The following is a 20,288-nucleotide window of genomic DNA, read 5'->3' as shown; positions in this document are numbered from 1 at the left end:
TCACACCAGCATAAACCACAAATCATTCTTTGAAAGCTTTTTGAATACCTTAAACTCAATGGATAAAAATATAGTATCTGAAAATTAAAAATGGTTTCGCTGCTCTAGGAAGGCCACGGCTCACCTGCAGTTGTCCTTGCCAGCTCAGTTACATAAGGTCAAGTTTACATAAGAACAAATTTCAGAATTTCCCTCCTAGCAACCTGTAAACGTTTGGTTCTGTATTTCATCTAGCCGCTGGGCCGAAGTAGGAACCACTATTACCTAACAGTTGAAATATTTAAAAATAGAAGATGTTTCTTGCGCTTGGCAGAAGAGAGGGCAGCAGAGAGGCGGAGGGGAGGAAGGGCTGCCTTCCTGGGGTGGGCCGGCCTCTTCCAACAAGGCGCCGCCTACCCTCTGGGCAGCAGCGAGCGTCCCTGGGGCTTTCTGGAAACAACAGGAATGCCGTGTCTTTCCAGGGCTCTGTGGGCCACTGGGGAGGAGGATAATCCAACAGGCGGTTGGGAAGGGGTGGTTCAGACGTCGTGTCTAGAAGACTCACGTGCAAAGCTTGTCGAGCAGTGACTTGGCCTCCAGCCTCAGAGTCCTAACCTGTAACATACAGTATTTAGGGGAGTGGCGGGTGGGCAGCCCTTGGAAGGGCACCCGCTGTCACCAGCGTCCTCATCGCTCCTGTGGGCAGCAGCAGCGCGGGACGGTGTGTGCTCACTCTCAGATAACTCGCTTGGGAAACAGTAGCACTTTACAAAAGCAGGATTTGGTAGAAAGTGCATGCTAACTTCAAGCAAATATTGTCTATACAAAGTTAGAAACAAAGTCTATTTCATGGCCCTTGCATGGAGACCCACACCCTGGAGAGCTCATTTCCACGCGCTCTTTCTGCTTTAAACGCTCAGCCAGGCCCCCGCGTTCCAGCTCAGGATCACAACTCCCGGCTCAGTGAGGCTATGGGGTGCGCCTCCGCCACCAGCCCTGGTGTCCCCGGGGCTCCGTCCCCACCTCCACCTCCTGGAGCTCAGAGTTCGCCCTGACTCTTCAGTTTCCCTCCCGCCCATCTGCACCCCCAGGAATCCCATCTGCTGTCAAATCTTCCAGAATCTGAACGATTTCCTCCACGCCCACGGTGCACCCTCAGGTGAGCCCCCGCCTCACCTGGCATGCTGCCAGCCCACGTGGCCACCAAGGCACTGTACAGGTCGGGGGGGGGGTCTCCCTCTTCTGCTCAGAACCTCCCGCAGCCCCCGTTCCACTCAAAGACCAAGCCTAACGGACACGATGGCCTCGTAAATCCCTGGGTGACTTTGACTGCAGAGCACAGCACCCCTCTCCCCCCATTCTGACCTCCCTGCCTCAGCCCTGGCCTGTACCTCCCTGCCATGCCCCCACAAGCCCCCCAGTTTGCTCACTCCCTGGGCCTGCCCTAACCTCCACCTCCTGCAAACTCACAGCCCCGCCCCGGCCCCTGCCCAGCTTCCCTGGCCCTACAACGTGCTAAGGTCACCGCTGCCCTCTCAACTCCCATCCCGAGCCACACGACACACAAACATACGTGCCCCGAATGCCCAGGGCAGCTCCGGGCACCTAGGAGGCCCAGTCAGTGCAAATGAACACACGTGTGCGTCTGCCGTCTCTGCCGCCCTCTCTCCTTTAAAACACAGAAGCCCCCCTCCCCCTCCCGGCCTGTTTGGTGTCCTCCTCAGCACCTGCCACCTTCTAGCATCTTCCAACGTCTACGGGATTTACAACCAACAAGTTTAACGAACTTATTTAAAACACAGCACCCAACAACTAGAGAACACAAACTCTCCTTAAACACATATTAAAGGTTCATAAAAACTGATCATAAAGCAAGTCTCAACAAAATTCAAACACTGAGTATTTTGTAACCATAATGCAGTAAGTTAGAAATCAATAACAAAAAGATTACTTGGAAAACCCATGCTTTTGGAAATAAAAAAAAAAAAACCTTCTAAATATTTTATTTTCTCAAACAAAAAAGAACCATTAAACAAATTTCAAAATAACTCTTTTGAGAAACAGTAAGACTTTACAAAGTATTAATGCAATATGCTTCACAAATTAAATGCCACAAATTATACTTATCCGAAGCAGCTCCATTTGCACCCAGAGGGAAGCACTGTATACAACCTCAAACGCTTATGTTAAGAAGGAAGAAGGGCTAAAAATTAATGAGCTAAATGCTCAACCTAGGAAATTAGAACAAGAATATCCAAATAAACACAGAGAAGCAGAAACAGAATACAAACACACAATAGAGTGGCCACAAAGACAGAGCTTGGTTTTCTGAAAGGTAACAGAACAGCCAAGGCAAAGGCAAGACCCACCCAGCACCCTCCCCGCCAACAGACCCAACCCGCAGGGCCCTAGGTCCCACTGACATACCTGGTTCCTCCTCCTCCACGGCTGCCACAGCCCAGGGCTGCGTGAAAACCACCTGCAGGGGGAGGAGGTGCCCGCGGGCTCTGGGGCCCCTGCAGACCTGCCCGGGCAGCCCACGCTGGGTGCCCAGTAGTCGTTTGTGGAACTGAAAGAAGTGCCAGCTCCTCCCTCGGGCTCCTGACTAAGCCCGCAGAGCCTCCTTCCGTCTCTTCCCTCCGGCTCTGGCCACACACCTACTGCCCAGGGGACACCTCTGTCCTCCCTCACCTGCTCAGACACCTGGCTCCACACGGCTGCTCAGGCTCCACTGCTGGGAACACAGAAGGCCTGGGTTTGGCTCTACGACACGTGTGACAATGTTTACATATTCCTACGAGGTCACGAAATGCAAACCTCCCTTAAAAGACGGGCACTGTCCTCTCTTAGAGGACGTGTTGCTATGGGGACAACCATCCCAACAGGTCAGGCTAAAGTGTGACCACTGAGAACGAAAACTGTCTCAGCTGGACTACAATCACGCAACGCGGCCAAGCGTTAACAAAACTCGCCTCCCCTGTCCTGGCTGGATGTGCTGAGACGGCATTTAAAGGGTTCACAGACTCTGTGGATACATTTTACAATCCACAGCCTTTAACATATAATATAAGGCTGGTAATAAAAGAAAAAAATAAAAAGCACTGTAGCCACAAATGATGTCATGCTGCATAAATTCATTCCTGGCCATCGCTGACACTTCTAATGCACAAACAAAACAATGTTCTGAGTAGAAAAAAAATCCTTTCTTCTACCTACTGATCACTCAGAACTTTCAGATACGCCCCTGGAGATGCCGGTGACAGTTCTCCAGATTCTGTGTCAACAGACTCTGGGGTCACTGCTGAGGCTCCCACACACTTCTCCCTATAAAACACAGAAACAAACAGCACCGGCTTCGCCGCATCCGGGTCTCACGCGGACATGCGGGCACTTGGGGCAGCGCCAGGGCTGGGGGAGACGCTGCTTGGGCAGCCACGCTGCGGCCAGTACCGGCTGCCTCCCCGTCACCCGCGCTGCTTCCCCAGGCAGACCGCGAGCTCTGGGTAACTCTGGGGCTACAGCAACAATAACAATATAAAATTTAATGGAGCAGAACAACTTGTGATAAATGTAAATAACCCACACAATCTAATTTCCACCCAGGAGAGGGAAGGTCTTTATCCTTCTCCCTCAAGGGCTGGGATGGTGAAAGCACACGGCTGGAAACGCGGCCGCAGCTCCTGGCGGGAGGCGGGGGGAGCGCAGGTTCCGCGGCAGCCACGGGGCAGCGTTTAGGAGCCGCAGGGGACTTCCGATCAAAAATGTCAGAGTGAGCACAACCCGCTGTCCCCTCCTTCCGAGATCCCACTGAAACAGTATGTGTACAGTGTATGAACACTCGCCAACACCAGAGCGTGGGCGCACACACACACACATGCACACACACGCACATACGTACACATGCACATGCGCACACACACGCACGCACACAACACGCATGCACACACACACAAGATGAAGCAGCAGCCACGCATCTGGAAGTCAGAACGAACGTGGATGGACAATGGGTAACTGTCTTGTCAGATGTGGCAACGCCGAGTCATCTGAGGGGTGGGCACACCAGGACCCCCGAGTCTATTCAGGGAGTGCAGGTCCGCAGCCTCCTCCCTGACCCCAGGCCCTGGCCGGAGCCCAGAAAGCAGTTTCTGGGCAGGGAGAGGGCACAGTGACTAAGCGAAAGTCGCCGAGCTGCATGTGACATGCCCTGGTCCTCTTGCCCCCTGGACGCTGGCGACACAGCGTTCAGCCCTCCCAGTGAGGCCACAGGGCTAAGCAGCCGCCAAGCAGGACCAGGGAGCTCCCAGCTGCCAGTGCCACCCATGGCCCCGAGGACCCCGCCGGCCTCTGGGCGCCCTCTCCTAGCTGTGGGCAGACAGCCAGACCCGCAGGCAGCCAGGGAGACTGTCATCAGGGAAGGCTGAGCCCAGAGAGACACAACAGCACCTTGGGGGCCAGAGACAGCACTGCACTCCGGGAGAGGGAAGACAGGCCGCCCAGAGACAGGGGCCAGGAACAGGCGGCAACCCTGGTGCCAGAAGCCAGGAGGCCCGGCCTCAGGATGCTGCGGGGAAACTGCCCAAGTCAGTCTCCGCCCGGTCAAATCGGCATTGTGTGCCCACAGGGCCAGGAGCCAGAAGGTGGACCCCAGAGTCTCTCTGATGGCAAACCAAATCCACCACAACCGTGCGCAGTCACCACCGCGCGGGCCGTGTACGGCTCCGGCGGCTGCGGCCCTGGTGTCCCTGGCTCTCCACTAGGCCTCTCCGCCGGCTCCATCCACCAAGACTCTCAAGAGGCATTTCAATGCAATTCAAGTATTTCTGTCGCTGTGCTTCCCTGCATCAGCTGGGCTTTGTTTCATCTGAGAGTCACTTGTAGGGACGACACCGCAAAGGCTTGTGGCTGGGGTGGAGGAGAGGGTCGGGCTGGAGGAAGCAGAGGCAACACGAGGAAGCAAGGACGCGAGAGAACACAGGGCTGGCGCAGTGTCAGGGCCCCTCCCGTGTGTCGGACGCGGTGCCAGCACTTGTCCTCGCTGCCTGGTCCCTGATGCGGCGGCCAGGGCCACGCAGCCGCGATGCCAGAAGAGGCAGCCCAGGCTTGGGGGAGAAGCGCCTGCTTGCTCGAGGCCACGAGGCCCATCGGAGGCAGACAGACCCCGCGCCCCCAGCTCTGCCGGCTCCCAGGCCCTGGGGCCACTCCGCTAGGCCCCGGACCTGAGCCTTCGCTGGCTTCAATACTGCGCCCAAAGTGGGATGGGAGAAAGGAGCTCTCCCCATGGAGAAAAACAAACGGGACGAGAATGCAGGCCAGGTCTTGGCCCGCAGCGTTGCCAGAGTTATGTCAGACGTGGTACTGCCCACGGGAGGCGCAAGTCTACAGAGAGGGAGGGGACAGATCAGCAGTGACGCCTCCCAGGCGGTGCACAGCAGGTGCAAGTAGAAGGGCAGGACTACGGTGAAGATTCAGAGGACAGGGACGGAGGACAGGGACGGAGGTCGGGGACGGAGGACGGGGAGGGAGGTCGGGGACAGAGGACAGGGAGAGAGGTCAGGGACGGAGGACAGGGACGGAGGTCGGGGACAGAGGACAGGGAGAGAGTCAGGGACGGAGGACGGAGATGGAAGTCGGGGACGGAGATTGAGGACGGAGGACGGGGACGGAGATCAGGGAGGACTGCAGGGGGTGGCACAGGATGGACAGGCCTTGCAAACAGCACCTTTGGAAAATCCTTAGAGGTGACAAATCTCCCATCATGGAAGGGAAACTGGAATTTGAGAGCACTCAGCACCACACCCGCAGGTTAAGGTGGTGTCTACACAGGACAGCGCAGCTTCTGGTCCCAAACCATTCCTGGCTACAAAGTAACGGGGCCGATATGCCTGATCCCCAGAAGTGACATTTAACACATCTCTAAATAGCTCACACGTGCCTATGACACATCGTAGCCCCCATGGACAGACCCACGAGTACGGTCAGTGTTCAAAGTCACACAGACCACTGGCCCCTGTGCCTGGTCTCTAAGTCACGCTGGTCACGCAGACCCTCAGGGAAACCTGACGGAGGGGACTGGAAAAGTCTCAGCATCAGTTTGGACGAAGCAAATCAAACCACGGGAATGTTTTTCTGATTTTTAAAAAAAACTAGATTTTACCATGATATCTTTATAGTCCACATTTCATTTTTCCGTCAAAAATTAAAACAAACAAACAAGCAAACAAAGCAAAGCAGGCAACGTGAGCTGGGGCCTGATCGCGGAGCAGCAGACGTGTCCCGGACACCCGCGCCTGCCTGCGCCCTGCACACGGGCCCGAGGGCCACACGGGAGCTGGGGACCGAGACGCTCCCCGACCCGAGGAGACGGCTCAGAGCGGCAAGGCAGGGGCCAGAATGAAGAGGCCAGAGAGAGCCTCCCCTCGCCACCACCCTGCCGGCTCCTTCTGCAGGGGCCACTCTGTACACCGGCAACGCGATTCAAGAGACAGAAAGGAGCCACCTGAGCGCCACACCCCAGGGACACGGGCGCCTTCTGGGAGCACCACGGAGACACCACTGGAGCTGTGTTTGGGAAACGCCAAAAAAACGATCCTTGGCAGACCCTGGAGAGTCACCAGGTGGAGGAAGAAACCTCCTCTTGGAAACGTGCAGCCTGGCTTCAAGCTCTTGCTTCAACTTCAAGGGCTGCGGTCAGGTCTAATGGGGTTCCACGGCGGGCGCGGGCGGCTGTCAAGGAGGGGGCAGCGGAGCACAGACCGCAGGCCTAGGCCCTCAGGGCACAGCCGCGGCAGCAGCAAGGGCCAGCAGTGCTGCCCGAGAACTAGGCGGAATGGGGGCAAAGTTCACTGGGCTTCAGGAGGGTTTAGCTTCGTCCTCCACGGCCAAGTGGCGGAAGGTGGTACCTAGGCTAGGAGTTTAAAGCCTGGAGGAGTCTACGTGGAAAGAGGTGTTTTGCAGAAATGGCCTATAGGCTTAGAAAGCACTACTTCAACTATACTATTCAGAAACATCATCTATGGAATGAGGGATTTATAATCATAGTTGATGCTTTTTCATTAAAGAACCGAAAGGTGCTTAGAAGACAGGCCAATGAGCACCAGAGGCCATGGACAAGGTGCAACCTGCCGGGGTGGTGGGGCTGGCCGGGGTGGTGGGGCTAGCCTGCAGCCCGGCCCCCAGCCCGGCCCCCCACTGTGCGGGACTCCTGGCCCCGGCCCGGCCCCAGCAGACGCCCAGCTCAAGCTCAGAACTCTTTCCCACAGACTGTCACACGGCTCGGGGCCTGGGCTACACCCACACGACAGCTGCCCCTCTGGGAAGAGCACACCTGGGAGCCTGTGAGGAAGGGCCTGGGCACTTCCTCCCACTGGAGGAGCATCAAGCCAATGCCCATTTCATTCCCCGAAAGGAGAGCCTCTTTCGCCCTAGGGAAAGAGCTCCAAATTCCAGGAACCTGATAACCCCCTCTCCATGTTCCCCTGGTAAAGCAGAGCCTCAAAGCACCCCCTCGCTGGGCCCAGCCCCGGGAGGCCAGGGCGGGGGCTCACTCACCCGTGCCGGGCATGTGGTTCACTCGGGCAGGATTCAGCAGCTCCACGGGCTGGTCTCGGCCAGAAAGTCCATCTGGAGAACAGAGAAGGCAGCAGCTTCAGAAACTGCGTCTCAGCCAAACGCTTTGCACCGAGTCTGCAAAGAGCAACTCTTCCCCAACAATGGAAACGCATGCGTTTTCTTCCCCATGTTAAAGGAAGTCAGTTTAATTCCATCATGGATTACTCGTATTTGCCAAAGAAAATAAAAGACCTTTTGAAAATAATCAGAACAGGCCCCAACTGAGAAATGGCAAACACGAATTTCTGGGCTAAGAGCAAGTGGCTTAGCGATGTCGGTTCACTTCTGTGTAGCAACCACGTTATACCTACTTGTGTTTATCAGAAACTGGCTTTTCTGCAGACCACAAGCATCAGGATAATAAAAACAGAAGAGCCACGCTTCCTCTCCCAGACCCTGCCCAACGGGCTGGACGCTAAGAGACCAGCCCGGGGCGCGTCCAAAGCAGCTATCGGGAGCCCGCGGCAGCGCAGACCCACACGCGCTCCGAGGACAATGCTTCACCGGGTGTCTGCGGGTTACGGAATCCTGTCTTTCAAATCCACTTTTAGATCGTGCTCAGGAACTGCTTCTATCTATGCAGACTCACTGCAAAGACAAGGCTGGGGCCCACCCACCACCTAAATCTGGCACGGGCTGGATTTAGACTGCCTGAGATTTCCTATGTTCTCCCAGATAGAAAGGAAAGAAAGCTCTGGCAACATTTCCAGGAATCACACTTTTCTTTTAAAATTAGCTTCTGACAAGTGGTGTAAACGCCCCGCGATAACGTGCCTGTCGTTACCTGCCCGCCCGCGGAGGTCCTCTTCCTTCCCAATTGAAGGGAGGGGGCACCGGCTTCACGGGGCAGTTTCGAAGCACGACAGAAACAACCAACACCGGGTCAACCGCTTTTTACCCAAAATGGTAACACCTAGCACAGCCAACCCCTGCATGTCCTTCGAGATGCTCGAAATCCAAGGACCAAGATCCAGGAGATGCGAACGCGCTCTGGAGAGGTGCAGCCCAGCCAGGGAGGGACGGGAACGGCAGGGGAGCCGGGAGCTCACGGCTGCTCTCGGGCCACCGAGAGCCCCACACGGGATGCTCGCGCTCTTCTTCCCCAGAAGCTCCATGTGTCACAGTCACTAGAAATAAGGCACCAGGCACATCCGAGGGTGCGCTGGCCCGGGCGCCCTGGGGCAGGAGGACGGGCAGGCCACAGCTACACCTCAGAAACCACCACCAGGCCCAGGCAATCGCCCCAACTCTGCACACGTCCCAGGGCCTTCTGGGGGACCAGGTCACAGGAGACGGCCTGATGCTTGTGAACATGAAGCCATGTCTCCTGAGAACCTTCACTGCTGCTCAGAAAGACCTCAAGCTGATGGTAAAAGAACTTTTTAAGTACATTTATTTATTTTGTAGAAAAAAATGAAAAATTCAAAAAAAGTATGTATTTTAGAAATCCCATTATACTTTCAGAAACACCAAAAGGTGCTTATGAAAATCCCAGCGTAGCTGCGGCTTTCCAGTGGAAAGGGGTCAGGGATGGGGTGCTGGGCAGACCCCCCGTCCAGGGCTCGGCAGCCGCCCCGACCCACCAGCCACCCATTCCCTGCAGCCGCCCCCACCGCTGCCGCCCAACGCCCGCATGGAAGCTTCCGTCCCAGCGAGCGCCCTGGACGGGACATGTGGAAACCGCATGGCCCCGTGGCCAGTGGCCGCAGTGGCTCAGCTCTCGGCTCACGTGAGGGCTTCCCCTGGGTTTGGGTTGAGCTGCCGAGCTGTGCCCCAGCCCTGACGGCCTCGGCACTCCAGGGCCACACGCGTAGACGGTGCACGACAAGACGTCACTGGCACGACACTAAAGCAGGCAGACACAGCGCGTCTCCATCTCAGCAGTTCAGAGTGGTACACGGCACCAGCGCACGCAAAAGCATCACGCGTGTGTATCTCAGCTGAGTCCAGGTCTGTCCGCAAAGCGTCAGGGCGCTGGGCTGGGCTACGCCAGCTGTCCCTCGGGAGGGTGCTGATGGTGCACGTGTGCTGGCTGGCACAGGAAGAGACACGGCTGTGGCGTGAGGGCAGGTGGATCCGTATGCGAACCTGACCCTGAGCTTGACACGTCCCACCCTCTTCAGGGACCGAACGAGGTGGCTCCCGCGGCAGCTGGGCACCCACAACCCAGTTCCACTCAGCACCAACCACACGGACCCAGCGCAGGGCTCATCCCACAGGGCGGCCGCCCGTGCAGACACAAGTCCTGGGCCTCGCCCACTTCTGACTCGTCGGCTATAATCAGGGGTTCCTGCTACGCTCGGGTTCTGTCATCGGCTAGAACAGCTCACGGGACTCGGGGACACACTGCTCACAGTTATGTTTGAGGGCGCCAATGAACAGCCAGACGCAGGTGCCGAGGCCAGGTCGCGGGTCCCGGCGCAGGACCTTCTGCCCAGCACCACGGTGTCCCCACCCCCAGGACGTGCACGTGGTCACCAGCTCGCAAGTTCCAGAGTTTTTATAACCCAATCTCTGTCCCCCACGTGTTCCAGTCTCCAGGTCTCTCTGGTGACAGCCCGAGCGAGGCCGTCCAGGGGCCCCAGCCTGTCACCCCGTCAGCGTACCCGCAGGTGAGAGTGAACAGGGCCTCCTCGTGAATGACAGAAGACACTCCCAACACCCAGGAAATTCCTGGATTTTAGGACCTCTGTGCCAGGAAACAGGACAAAGACCGGATATACTTCTTCGTTTACCACACAGGAAAACTGCTTGTTCTCAGCATGTAAGACCGGCCTGGCTGGCACAAAATAACCTGTAAATCAACCCCAAACCCTGCCATTTCCCTATCGTTGTGGAATGACGAATGGCCGAAGTGAAAGCTGTTCTGACAGTGCCCTGCCTCGCAGGGAAAGGAGCAAGGTGGAACTGCCTGCAGACGGCAGGAGCCCCCTAACGCACCCGTGCCTGGGACGGGTGCCAGGAGCGCCGGTCGCGTGGCTGCAAGTGGTGCCGTGCAGCGCGGACGTGGCACTGGCCCCACGGGCCGGCAACGGGGCACAGCCTCTTTAGGACAAAACCGCGGCCTGGGCTGTGCTCGGTGCTGGATCCTCAACTGAGCCTCGCTCAGCTGCCGGCAGACGACGGGGGGATACGGCAGCAGGTTAAGCGGGGCCCCCATCACAGACACCCCCAGCAGGTGCCCCAGAGCCGCACAGTGCGGAAGTGACTGGGGCAGCTCTGGTGGGAACAAGGGCGCAGGGAGAGGAGGCGGGAGGGGGACAGGACTCTGGTGCTCAGACCACATCCACGGCGTCCTCCGGGAGCTGGTGCCGGGACCCGAGACGGCCAGCCTGGGTGTGAGGCCCCAGCCCATGGCACGGCCCTGGCTGTCACTAGCGCAAAGGCCAAGGCCTGGACTTCAGGGAAGCCAGCGCGGGACAGGGCCCACCTCTGGGCCTCTGGAGCTTAAACTCTAGTTATAAAGAAAAGTGCCGACTCCACGTGAAAACCACAAAGGGGGCCCTGGGAGCCCACGACGTGCAGCACGGTCACGGGGAGGCAAGAAAGTGCCACCTGCACCCACCACGTCGCAGCCACTGGCGCTGGGGGTGAATCCAGCCGAGCGCCCCACAAACCCGGCTCTCATGAAACACCACAGACGTGACGCCGGGCGAGCCCTGGGACCAGAGTGGGAAACGCAGGGAGGCTGCGCTGTAAGGAGCAGGGCCCAGGGCCGGGACAGGCAGCCTCAGAACCAGCCTGATCTCGCCCGGCCAACCGCCCCTCACCAGGGGGACGCGGCGAGCAGCAGGACCCAGCGAGGGGACTGCACCACGGTGCCCTGGAGGTGCCCAGCGTAGCTTCCTAACGCTGCGCTTTTTCAGATGCCATAGTCCAGAGTGAGTGAAAATGAAATCATTTAGGAAAAGTGCAATTTCCATATTTATCTGCCTCTGCGTTGACATTCCTAAGAACGAGGAGAAGGCAGCGGTAAGAGCCTCATGTTTACAAGCAAGACCGTGCTGGGGCCAAAGCACCACTTCAGAGACAGTCTGCGAGCAGGTTTTCTGCTGGCTGGCTCACTCGGGCATCTATTTTTGGAAACCCTGCTGGATGGGACAATGGTACTGTGTGTCCTCAAATGGCATTTTGAGCAGCTCAGGGAGCTGGGAGAAGAGACACACATCCAGAGGGAAGGTTGGGGGCACACAGGCACCTCTGTGTCCTTGTCACCATGTGATTGGCCCAATGCGCTCAAAGGTCAGCTGCAGCTGACTGGGTCACGCTCGCTAGGAAATGGTCAGTGGGTCCCTTTCGCTACCACCGGATCCGGCGCGATAGGATCTGCTGTGGTCAGGGGTCCCCACTGGGGGGGCAGGGCTCGAGACAGAGCGTGCCGGCTTTTCGGAATCCACTTTGAACGACACACAGGTGGGTGCTTCTAGCCGGAATCTTGGCCTTCTGGGGCCAAAGGAACTTCACTTGCAACCCCCCTGGCCTACTGCCCCCACCAACTCGGGGAAGCGGTCCCCAGTGCAAGCAGTCTGCCCAAGGCCACGCGGCGAGTGCCACCCGGAACCCGGTTCTGTCCCAGCGAGACCAGCTCCAAGTCTGAAGCTGGACCCTGGGCAAATGGTTCTGACTCACCCAGACCGTTACCTTCCGCCTAGGGATCCACATCACAGAAGCCAAACTCCAGACTCCTGCGAATTCGCTCCAGTCAGGACTAGGGAAGGGGGCGGGGGGAGGAAAAGACGAGAGAACACCAGGGGGGACAAGAAAGCAGCGGGCAGGGGGCAGGGGGCTGAGGAAGGACAGATGAATGACCCGTGTATTCCTGGAGAACATAAGAAGAGTCTACAGGGTCCTCTACAGAGCCTGGCTGCAAGGCCAGGCAGGAGACGGAGACGCAGCCCAGGCTGGCACCAGAGACGTGAGGCCACACTGGGAAGCTCTCTCATGGCCCCTCTCCCCACCAGGGACAACGAGGCCCCAACCCCACCAGGACCCCCCCCCCCAAAGAACACAAGGTGTAGATGATGGCACAGTTGGCCAGCTGGGTACTCATATGACGTAGATACCTGAGCAATTTCTATGACAACTCTCACACAGTAGGACAACAAGACAAAAATAAAACTTCAGCCATCGAACAAAGAGGCTCAACCCCTTCTCTGAGCTGCGTAAAGAGGCATTTTACTGCCACACAAGGAATGATGTTTCTGAGGCCACTGAAGGCGGCACATGAAACCCGCCCATGGCTGATTGGGAAGGGAGGGGAGGAGGAACCACGCACCCCCATGCTTGGGAAACAGCCTCCCGCGCCCATCGCCACCCAGCGCCAGCCTCCCGCACCCACCACCACCCAGCGCCAGCCTCCCGCACCCACCACCACCCAGCGCCACCCAGCGCCAGCCTCCCGCACCCACCACCACCCAGCGCCACCCAGCGCCAGCCTCCCGCACCCACCACCACCCAGCGCCACCCAGCGCCAGCCTCCCGCACCCACCACCACCCAGCGCCACCCAGCGCCAGCCTCCCGCACCCACCACCACCCACCGCCACCCAGTGCCACCCATCACCACCCACCGCCACCCAGCGCCAGCCTCCCGCACCCACCACCACCCACCGCCACCCACCGCCACCCAGCGCCAGCCTCCCGCGCCCACCGCCACCCAGCGCCAGCCTCCCGCACCCACCACCACCCAGCGCCAGCCTCCTGTGCCCACCGCCACCCAGCACCAGCCTCCCGCACCCACCACCACCCACCACCACCCACCGCCACCCAGCGCCAGCCTCCTGCGCCCACCGCCACCCAGCGCCAGCAGGTCACAGTCCAATGTCTCCCTGAGGTGGAATCTGCCCTCCCCAGGTGACACATGGCCCTGACTGTCTTTTCACACCTTTTTCTGGATTCAGCCTTTAGTCAACTTTTTTTCTCAACTGAGCTGACTTTTTCTTACCAATTCGGGGGAATTCTTAAGACATTCTCACCATTAATCCTCTGTCAATTACACGATGCAGACACCACCTCAAAGGCCATATTTGTCAATCTTTTCCTTTAAGGCTTATGATTTTTTTGTCAGATTCAAGAAATTCTCCTCTACCTGGAGGCTGCACAGATATCTCAATAACATATCGTCATCTGAAAGTTCTGTGGTTTTCCGTTGCCTGTGCAAGCCTCTCACCTACCTGGCGTTGATTTTCGTATGCGAGATGAGGTAGGGGTTTTTTGGTTTGGTTTGGTTTTTCCCCTTGAGAACGGCCAAAGGATGCTGGCCAGGCCCTTTCCAGCACCTGTGGCTTAGTCAGGTCAACTAGGACAAAAGGCGCAAACTGCTGGGGACGCCCCAGACACCAGCAGAAAGTCAGAGATCAAGTTACTTAGGAATTTTCCCTGGGCAAATTTAAAGGTAGAAAACATACTTCCTTGCTCACACCTATTTGAGAAATGAGCCCACACCAGGAAGCTCTGCAAGGAGGAGAACGCAGGGCCGTCCCCACGCACCCTGGCCTGCGTGAGCCATGGACAGAGGACAGCAGGACGCAGGATGAGGGAGAGAGAGCAGCTTCCCCAGCCCGGAAGCTTGGGGAGGCCTGGTCTGTCCCCTGCTGGGGAAGAGCGTTTCCTGGGGGCGGCTTCCCAGCGCCTCCCCCAGCGTGATCTGGCCACTCTCCTTCCTCCCTAAGTGAGACAACAGGGACAGACAGCTCTCAGCTGTCCCCACCGAGCCCCGCAGACCAGCTCAGCCATTCATAAATGATTTAGCAAATCTGGGACTATGTCCTCGTGGCCTTGTGAACAGCATCCGTCTCTGTTCCTGGGCGGACGTCCATCTGCCCCAGGAGGGGACAGTCAGTGAGTCGTCGCAGAGCTGCGCTGTGGCGTGCCAGGGCTTGGACGGGACAGCCGCAGCTGCGAAGCATGCAGGGGTCCCAGAGCTGCACGGGGGCTCCTGCTCCACAGAGCTGAATGGGGACGTGGCAACGGAACACAAACCAGAACCTCCACCACCGATTCAGTATAGTTTGCAGGACTATATATAGGACTATATACCTTTGATTGAGCTAGTAGCAAAGAAAGGTGACGCAGTTACCAGCCGAGACTGACAACCAGCTCTGAGGTCTACCCGCGGACGACCAGGCTTCTCTGCCGCGGGACCAGCCACAGTCCCGGGGAGCCACAGGGCGCTGTCGGCTGCACCCGCCACTTGCGCTCGCCTGCAGGCTTCTGTTCTCAGCGAGCCCCTCTCAGCTGCCAAGGAGCCTAACGAGTGCGGTTCCCACCCGAGTCCAGCCCTTCGCCTGACTCGCGCAGCCCCTGCCCGGGAAGAGGCCTCGCCCTGGGGCCACAGGGCCGAGCTCCAGCTGTCACCGTGTGACCGAAACTCTCCAGCTCAACCTCCTCGGTATGGAATGGAGACGCAGGCTGGTGTCAGGAGCGGACAGGGAACATGGACAGGGAACGAGGCACTAGATACCTGGCCAGCGAGACGATGTCTATGCCCCCCACCTCACCTCTGCCGAGCCTCGCCAGGGCCACATGGGGCGCGTGGCTCTCCATACCAAGACGCATATCCACACCGCTTATCCCGAAAGGAGAGTTGGCAACGCAAACCATTTTAGGGACGAACCAAAACACTTTTCCATTCTGCTGACATTGCAAATGAGCTAAAAGGTGTTTGTGGTTAAGTGACAGGAAGCTGGAAAACAGGTACCAATACTAGGCAGCTCATGAGAGACGAGTCACCAATTGGTACCAATAACCCCAGTGGCCACCTGGGGCCCGCGCAGCAGGTGGGGAACCGCGTGGCTGGGGGCACCAGAGCAGGGCGGCCCGAGGGCACGGCTGCTCCTTTCCCAGCCTGGCCGGGCTGTTCCTTCGCCTTCTCACCCGGATCCAGCGCTCCCAAAGTGACCAGTCTGTGGTCAGCGCCAGTGAGGAGCGGAGAGTGTGCGGCTGGCTGACCCGGAGCAGCAGCCACCAGGGACAGGACAGGTGGCCCTGTGGCCTGACGCCACGATCATCCGCTCCCAGGGTGCTGTGCCACGGCCAGAAGGCCACTTGCGTGGACAGACTGACTCCCACAGTGCTTTTTAGAACAACATCTGCTATAATTCACTCAAAGTATGTTTCATTTTTCTGAACTATTGTTCTTACCAGATCTTGCTAGAACTAAATTAAGAAGATCCTGCGTACATTCTGGACTAGAAACAGCACCAGCCAGCTCCTCCCGGGCGCTAATCATGGGTCAGGCAGTTGTCTGAGCGCTGCATTCACAGGCGCCCACGGCGTCCTCACCTCGCACGTGAAGGGTACAGACACTTTGTCCCCATTTGCAGATGAAGACATGGAGCTGGGGACCATGCAGGTCATCCTGGCCAAGGCGGGGACCGACCTCCAGGACAAAGCCTACCCCACGCTGCTGGGCTGCCCCACGCGGACCCACTCAAGGGCAGGAAGAGCACGTCATGCACTCGCTCGTTCAGCAGGTCCACTGAGCCGGCTGCCGAGCGCCTGTCACCATTCTGGGGACACAGCCTGCGCCCCAAACCTCCACTTCCGAAGAGGAGGTGGCACGAAACTAAACAGGTCACGTGGTATCGTGTGCTGGAAATAAACCACATGGGCAGACTGATGGGGAACTCCCTGGGACAAAGCGGGGCCTCTGAGGTGGTGACACTTGAGCAGAACCAGAAAGACACATGGGAAAGTCACCTGCCCAAGGAGGAGCATGCCAGGTGGAGGGGACAGCAGGGCCGGGCTGTGAGGGCCCCGTGGGCAGGCTGGCGGAGACAAGGCCGGAAGGCCACACGAGGCTCCTGTGTCCTGACCTGTGTATTGCAGGACGTCACCCAGGGCCGGGGCAGGGAGGGCGGAGGTGGGAGGGCTGGTGATGCTCAGAGGTCCAGCGCTGGGAGGAGGACGGTTGCCATGGAGCTGGGAAGGGTGGCCCGACCTGGCACATACTTAGAACGTGAATCTGTTAGGACTTTCTGACAGACGCAGCCACGTGTTGCCAGGTGACACCACTCACGGCTCCTTTGATCTCAGGGAAGAACATCAAGTATTCAGGATGGCGTCACCTGTTCAGCCCTGACATTGCTCACACTGTAGGACAACATACATCCCAGTTTAACTTGCTCCATCCTTCCGCCAGTGTGCAGGTTCCAGTCTCTCTCCCGAGGTCCCCAACAGCGTCCTTCGCTGCTGTCCCACGTCCCTCCCCCCGGTACCACCTCATTCTGAGTGGAGCTCGACTCTCCTGAAACATTAATCTCTTAGCTGAGGCCGGGCGCGGTGGCTCACGCCTGTAATCCTAGCACTCTGGGAGGCCGAGGTGGGCGGATCGTTTGAGCTCAGGAGTTCGAGACCAGCCTGAGCAAGAGCGAGACCCCATCTCTACTAAAAATAGAAAGAAACTATATGGACAGCTAAAAATATATATAGAAAAAATTAGCCGGGCATGGTGGCGCATGCCTGTAGTCCCAGCTACTCGGGAGGCTGAGACAGGAGGATCGCTTGAGCTCAGGAGTCTGAGGTTGCTGTGAGCTAGGCTGACGCCACGGCACTCACTCTAGCCTGGGCAACAGAGTGAGACTCTGTCTCAAAAAAAAAAAAAAAAAAAAAAAAAAAATCTCTTAGCTGAGCTGCTAATAAAAAAAGGAGCTTAACACCAAATGACACACATTCCACCCGGACACCCTGCGCCAGGAAAGAACGTGCACAAAACACACATGCGCAGCCACAAGGCGCTTCATCTGCGCAGCGGCTGCTTTGCGCTGTTCCACTCTGCCCGGCTGCGCCCCGTCTGTCCGCACGAGACACGTGCTCCGAGCGGGCGCTCTCCGCCGCAGGGGGGGCCGCTCAGCAGAGCAGCTTCCACGACGGCCACCACGGCCCCGGCACGTCGCGAAAGCGGGAAACACACGGTGAGCTGCTGCATGTTTCCTACCATGACGCAAGACGCCCCCTGGTCAAACGCAACACCCCGGTTCACTCTCGCGTCTCTGATGAACACGACCAGGAGACAAGCCTGTCACAGACATCACCTTAGGTGACAAGAACCCAGCTGACAGTGGCACGTTCTGCCCTCAAGGGCCACGGGTCCCAGGCCCCGGAGGGGACTCTAAGTGACAGCATCACTGTGTCCTCAGCACGCAGGTCTCCAACCCTGAAGACGGCTACCCAGAGACCCCGGCCCACCTCCCTGGAACCCCCGGGGAGGAACAACAAACTGCAGACTGACAAAGACTCTGTGATGGGTGAGAATCCAAAGAACACCCTCCCCGAGCCACAGAGTTGGCTACGTGTCCCCTTCTGCTGCCCGGGGACTGCCACTGGCTCGAGCCTGCAGCAGCTCGTCTTGGGGAAGCAGCAGCAGGTGCAGAATCAGACTCCGCGGCGCACCGCGGGCCACTCTCCTGGGAGCACCCAGAAGTGCTGGTGGCTCAGGGCGCTGGCAGCAGTGAGGCCGACGGGCCTCCTCTCGGCTTCTCCCAGAAGGGTCCAGAAGAGACGCTTCCTCCCTGGAGGCTGCCACGCTCCCCCGCCTGCCCGAGACCTGCAGGAAGGATGACTCTGGCGGGCTGGCTCCAGACTGCCGTGTTCCAGCAGGACCCTGCTGCCCAAGGTGCCGCAAAGGACGAGAACAGAGGACGGTCTCGGGAACTGCCCCAGAGGAGCTGCCCAGACGCGGGCTCGGAAACGGGTTTCCTCGGCCCGTGGTGGGAGTCTGCGCCCCACGCGCGTCCACACCCCACCGTGCGCCGTGGGCCACGGACGCACCAGCACATCTGGACAGAGATGCCGCTGGCACCTGGCCCTGCGGGCGCTGCCAGCTGCCTTCGGGGCTGACGTGCGGCGGAAAGAGGGCCTTTCAGCACGAGTGGTTTCTGTGCCATCAGCTTTAAAAGATTTCAAGAAGTTTTATTTTCCTTAATTTTTGTACTACCTAATGATATGCAGCACATTGATTTATTTTAATTATATCTACTTTCTAAAACTTTTTTTTTTTAATTAATTTTAAAAAGAGGGAGGGGACACACAAATCACACGGTCCAGTGGCACAGCTGTAGGTGCTCTGGGTGGAGACCGCCCCCCAACAGGCCCCGCCCCCCAACAGGCCCCGCCCACAGCTGCAACCAGACGGTGCCACGGCCGCCTCCCGCACCACACCCTCCCTCTGCCGCCTCGCTCGGCACCTGCCCTGCCGCTGCAGGAGGCTGACAATTACTCAAAGGTAATCACGTCATTGTTTGATTCAAGAATAACACAGCATACCCCTCCCTCCAACAAAACTAGCTTTTCTGGATCCCCTGAAAAGATAGTATTCATAACCAGTCTGCACAGCAGCGAGACCCCGTCTCTACTAAAGATAGAAAACTTAGCCAGGCGCCCTGGGGGGCACCTGTACTTGGGGAGCTACTCCGGAGGCTGAGGCAGGAGGATCACTTGAGCCCAGGAGTGTGAGGTTGCAGTGAGCTATGATGATGCCACTGTACTCTAGCCTGGGAAGCAGAGTAAGACCCTGTCTCAAAAAAAAAAAAAAAAGAAAAGAAAAGAAAAGAGAAGAGAAAAGAAAAGAAAAGAAAACAAGACAGCATACAATCTGCAGACATCATTATAATTTTTGTTGTGCACAATACGAATACAAGCTAGAATCACAGCTTCCCGCAGACCAGGACTGACTAAATCTTACCATTATTCCCTTCATACAGGACAAGCTTCAGCTTCTAAAAATACAGTAATTTCTTTGTATCGTGTTCTATTTTAATCTTCTAAAAATAGAGCTACCGCCAGGAGAAGCAATTTGCTGTTGGATGTTAACTACGCTAATGTCTCTGACAGGATGTGGATTTCTGCCGTTTCTAGACTTCTCACCTGTGGCTTCCACATGACGACTACGGCAGGTGGCACTGGGGTCTGGCTGGGAGCGTGGGACTGGACCACCTGGCACCAAAGCCACGATCCACTCCCAAGCACCCCTGACGCCACACAAATGACGTGGCCAGCCCGGGCCTCGCCGTCCACACCTGTGCAGTGGTGCGCCCCTGTCCTCCTCCCTGCGGAGCTGAGGGCCGTCCAACCGCAGCGCCCTGGGACGCAGCCCCAGCGGTGGGCCCACGGCCTCCCTCTCTCACTTCCACCAGCAGGTCCACCAAGAGCCTTTCGCAGGCTTTGGCAGAAAATGAAGGAGGAAAATCAAAACACGCAAGGGAAAGAGCAGAACGAAAGGAAGCTGCTGCCTCCAAGAGTCTAACGTCCCACGGAAGTTCCTTCTCAAAGCAGGCGACAGTCTGTGCCTGCCACCTCCTCCCCTTGCTCGTCCTCCCCAGGGCGGACGCTGCCGCCACACCCAGCCGGAGAGCAGCAGAATTCGTCCAAACAGCCCCGTGCTCAAATGGCTTTTTTAAAACAACCTTTCCAAGTTTTGAAACTTTCATAGGTCTAAGAACAGAAATATACAAAATTTTAGACTATAATCCCTTATCTTCTAATATATAAAAGAGTTATTCTTGAATTTAAATAAAAGTAGAAATAAAATAATTTTTCTCCTCCTGCCCCTCTTCCCAGATTGTTCCCTCGGAGAACCCACCAGCCAGTGCTCTGCCTGCCGTGGTTTCGTGACGGAGCAACCCGGGCACCTCCTGCTTCCCAGGAAGCTCCCTGTGTCCCTGGCCGCGTGCCCAGCAGTGGAGCGTGATGCACGTCTCCATCC

At 57.6% G+C, this 20,288-nt stretch overlaps 1 protein-coding gene across 2 annotated transcripts in view; it reads right to left on the bottom strand.

The window, feature by feature from the left end:
• Positions 1-20,288, bottom strand: part of HDAC4 (histone deacetylase 4) — a 256,247-nt gene that overhangs the window by 127,314 nt on the left and 108,645 nt on the right. For both annotated transcript variants that reach the window (XM_069465509.1, XM_069465519.1), the window contains exon 3: positions 7,528-7,599. In XM_069465509.1, coding sequence (XP_069321610.1) covers positions 7,528-7,599 — 72 coding nt within the window. The remainder of the gene's footprint in view (positions 1-7,527; positions 7,600-20,288) is intronic.

Source organism: Eulemur rufifrons, chromosome 1, assembly GCF_041146395.1.
Source record: "Eulemur rufifrons isolate Redbay chromosome 1, OSU_ERuf_1, whole genome shotgun sequence".
NCBI lineage: Eukaryota > Metazoa > Chordata > Mammalia > Primates > Lemuridae > Eulemur > Eulemur rufifrons.
Note: the sequence above shows the minus strand (reverse complement) of the source record. Positions and strands in the feature narration are given on the sequence as shown.